This window comes from Arachis ipaensis, chromosome B02 (assembly GCF_000816755.2).
Source record: "Arachis ipaensis cultivar K30076 chromosome B02, Araip1.1, whole genome shotgun sequence".
NCBI lineage: Eukaryota > Viridiplantae > Streptophyta > Magnoliopsida > Fabales > Fabaceae > Arachis > Arachis ipaensis.
Window position 1 is genome coordinate 93,819,482 of NC_029786.2, and position 3,288 is coordinate 93,822,769.

A 3,288-nucleotide genomic window follows, 5' to 3' on the forward strand; every position below is an offset into this window, starting at 1 on the left:
GGGACTTAAATAATAAAAATATTGGTCTAATATTGTACATGAGACTCAACATGAATTTTTTTTAAGTGTTTGTATTTGTTGTTCCTTGTATAATTGATATTCTACTTTTTGTATTTTAATTTTTAATTTTATAATTGTCTTTTAGAGGTTTATATATATTTTTGTTAGGCTAGGATTAAAAAATGTCAAAACTAAAAACGACTGACTCATTTTTCAGGAGAGTAAAGAGAACATATGATGGATTAGATTCTAATTTTTTTATTTCAAATTCGGTGAGTAATATCTAAAATTATTGAGCAACCTATTAATTAATTAGCCTACTGAATAGTATTCTATGAAAAATTAAATTATTCTAAAATTCACTTCAACTGTAATTATCGATGATTTTAGTTCTATGAAATATTATTGTTGAACAAATCTTAAGATACCAAAATTTTTAAAATATATTTTTGGGTAATAACTTTTATATAAGATAAAATGTAATTACTAACTTAAAATATAATTGTTTAATGGACTATATATTATTTTTGTTTGGTCCCCTGTTACAAAATTTCTAATTCCGCCACTGTTAGAATCCTACTTATTTGACAAGAAGATTTTGGTAGATTTAATCCAGAGGTGGCTCTGAAAAAGATTCAAGGCAAGAGGCTACTTTTCGTAGGAGATTCACTGCAGAGAAACCAATGGGAATCATTTGTGTGTTTGGTCCAAGCTATCATCCCTCGCAAGCAAAAATCTATGAAACGAGGTCGTGTTCATTCAGTTTTTAAAGCCAAGGTATTGCTTCATACACTCACTGAAACATGAAATAGTGACGGATCTAAAAAATTTTAATAGGAAGGCAAAATATATATAATATAAAATAAAATAAGAGAAATAGTGAGGTCAATTTTAATAATATATCGAGAGTAATTATACATAATTCTTATGTACTACTTCAAATATTTTTAAATTTTAGTAGAGACACTTGTCCCCGTAATTGTATAAGTGTATTCGTCCCTGAATTTCATATGAATTTTCATAAATGTGGTTGACATGCATAGGAATATAATGCTACAATTGAATTCTATTGGGCACCATTCCTTGTTGAGTCCAACAGTGATATCCACATAATTGGAGATCCAAAGAAGAGAATAATAAAAGTTGATGCTATTCAAGAGAGAGCTAAAAACTGGACAGGGGTTGATATTCTTGTATTCAACACCTATGTTTGGTGGATGAGTGGCCTAAGAGTTAATGCATTGTAAGTACTCCTCTTTACTTAATTTCAACTTAACCCTTTACATTATTCATAAAGACAATATCTAAACGTACCTTATATAATATAATATTTATAATTTTATACGTATAATATTCATAATTAGTAATTACATATTTATTATATTTAAAATTATATAATTATTTTAATAATAACTAATTTGAATTAGTTGAAACAAGTGTCGGAGGTTCATTTGAAACTATTTAAAATACTAAATAAGATAATTTTAAACTATTTGAACTAATTTTTTATTGTTTCCAAACATTATTCATAGATTATTTTACACCTTAAAGGCTGAAGTTAACGAGAAACAATACACAGTGTGTAAGATCTTAGCTTAATTAAATTTGCAGATGGGGTTCATTTGCTAATGGAGAAGAAGGGTATGAAGAATTGGAGACACCAATTGCTTACAAATTAGGGTTGAAGACATGGGCCAATTGGGTGGACTCAACTATTGATCCTAACAAAACTCGAGTCTTCTTCACAACTATGTCCCCTGCACACACTAAGTAATCTCTTCTATCTAACAATATAAACTCTACTTTTCATGTTACTAGTCATTAAAAAGTATATATTTTATTTTGTTTTCAGAAGCGAAGAATGGGGGCACAAGGATGGTGTGAAATGCTTCAATGAGACAAAGCCAGTGAGGAAAAAGAACCATTGGGGAAGTGGTTCCAACAAGGGAATGATGAGTGTGGTGGCAAGTGTTGTGAAGAAAATGAAGGTTCCAGTGACAGTGATCAACATAACACAAATATCAGAATATAGAATTGATGGCCATTCCTCAGTTTACACGGAAACAGGTGGCAAATTGTTAGATGAAGAGGAAAAAGCTAACCCTAAAAATGCAGATTGTATACATTGGTGTTTGCCTGGAGTTCCAGATACTTGGAATCAAATCTTTTTGGCTATGCTATAACACATACATGTAATATTAGTGGACTAAAATTAAGAAGATCCATGCCTTTTTTCTTTATTTTGTTTTTTCTTTTCTTTGACATGAAGATGTCTTTCATGTAAAGCGCATACAATTATCTTTGTTGGTGTCTATGTCATATAAATATATATTCATCACAAATGCCTAATTTGCAAAAAAAATTGATTTGTTACCAAAGAAAGGTTATGATAATGACTTTTGAATTACTTTTGTCATATATGATATATCCTGTCATATATATGAGCCAATCCGACTTATAGTTTAATTTTATTGCTAATTTGCCATGTTAAAAAATAATATAAATAAAGGGATAGTATATTTTTTATGGATCCTGCTAGGGAGACAATGGACTATTTGTACCAAGGATCAAACTCTTGACCTTTTGGATCTAACGTTGTAATACCATGTCATGATACCACTCATTCCAAAAAGTTCAGCTGACGGGAAAAGGTAACACTAATAATTATATCTCTAATATTCTCTAAACCTCCATTGTACACATTGTATAAATATTCCATTGGCTCCTCATACTTTCCCATTTTTTTATTCTTATTCATAATTTTATATTTAATTTTAATTTTATCTCTTATATGTTTCAAGTATACTTCAATTTTTTTTAAGATAGGTAAATAGTAAATGAATAATATATGCTATATATTTATACACACTAGCACTACAAGAAAAATATTGAGTACTGTCAGATTTAGCATCGACAAGTAATGGCGAATTTACTGTCGAATTTACCGACGATAACAGCATCGAATTTGTAAGGTTAAGTAATTACTGACAGATTTACGTTTCCGATAGTAAATTCGCTGATAACATTCGGAGGGAAACAAATAAATTGGTACGTCCTTTAGGATCGGATTTATCGTCGGAAAAATCCAATGGTAAACCCACTTAGTGAAACACTGCATTTTGGTGACCCGCAATGGTTTACCGTCAGATTTTTCGACAGTAAATCCAACGGTAATTGGGCCGTAAATTCAAAGCGCAAACTCTCTTCCTCCCTCATTCGAATTTCACTCTCTCTCTCTCTCACTCAATCGTCCCCTCTCCTCTCCCCAACACCACCATTTGTCGCTGC

At 30.6% G+C, this 3,288-nt stretch overlaps 1 protein-coding gene across 1 annotated transcript in view; it reads left to right on the forward strand.

Annotated features, from left to right (window-relative positions):
• LOC107628472 (protein trichome birefringence-like 3) overlaps nt 1–2,373 on the forward strand; it is a 4,504-nt gene extending 2,131 nt beyond the window's left edge. Inside the window, exons 3-6 of the mRNA XM_016331127.2 lie at nt 606–777; nt 1,044–1,243; nt 1,612–1,770; nt 1,853–2,373. Of these exons, the coding sequence (XP_016186613.1) occupies nt 606–777; nt 1,044–1,243; nt 1,612–1,770; nt 1,853–2,183 (862 nt within the window). The 3' untranslated portion in view covers nt 2,184–2,373. The remainder of the gene's footprint in view (nt 1–605; nt 778–1,043; nt 1,244–1,611; nt 1,771–1,852) is intronic.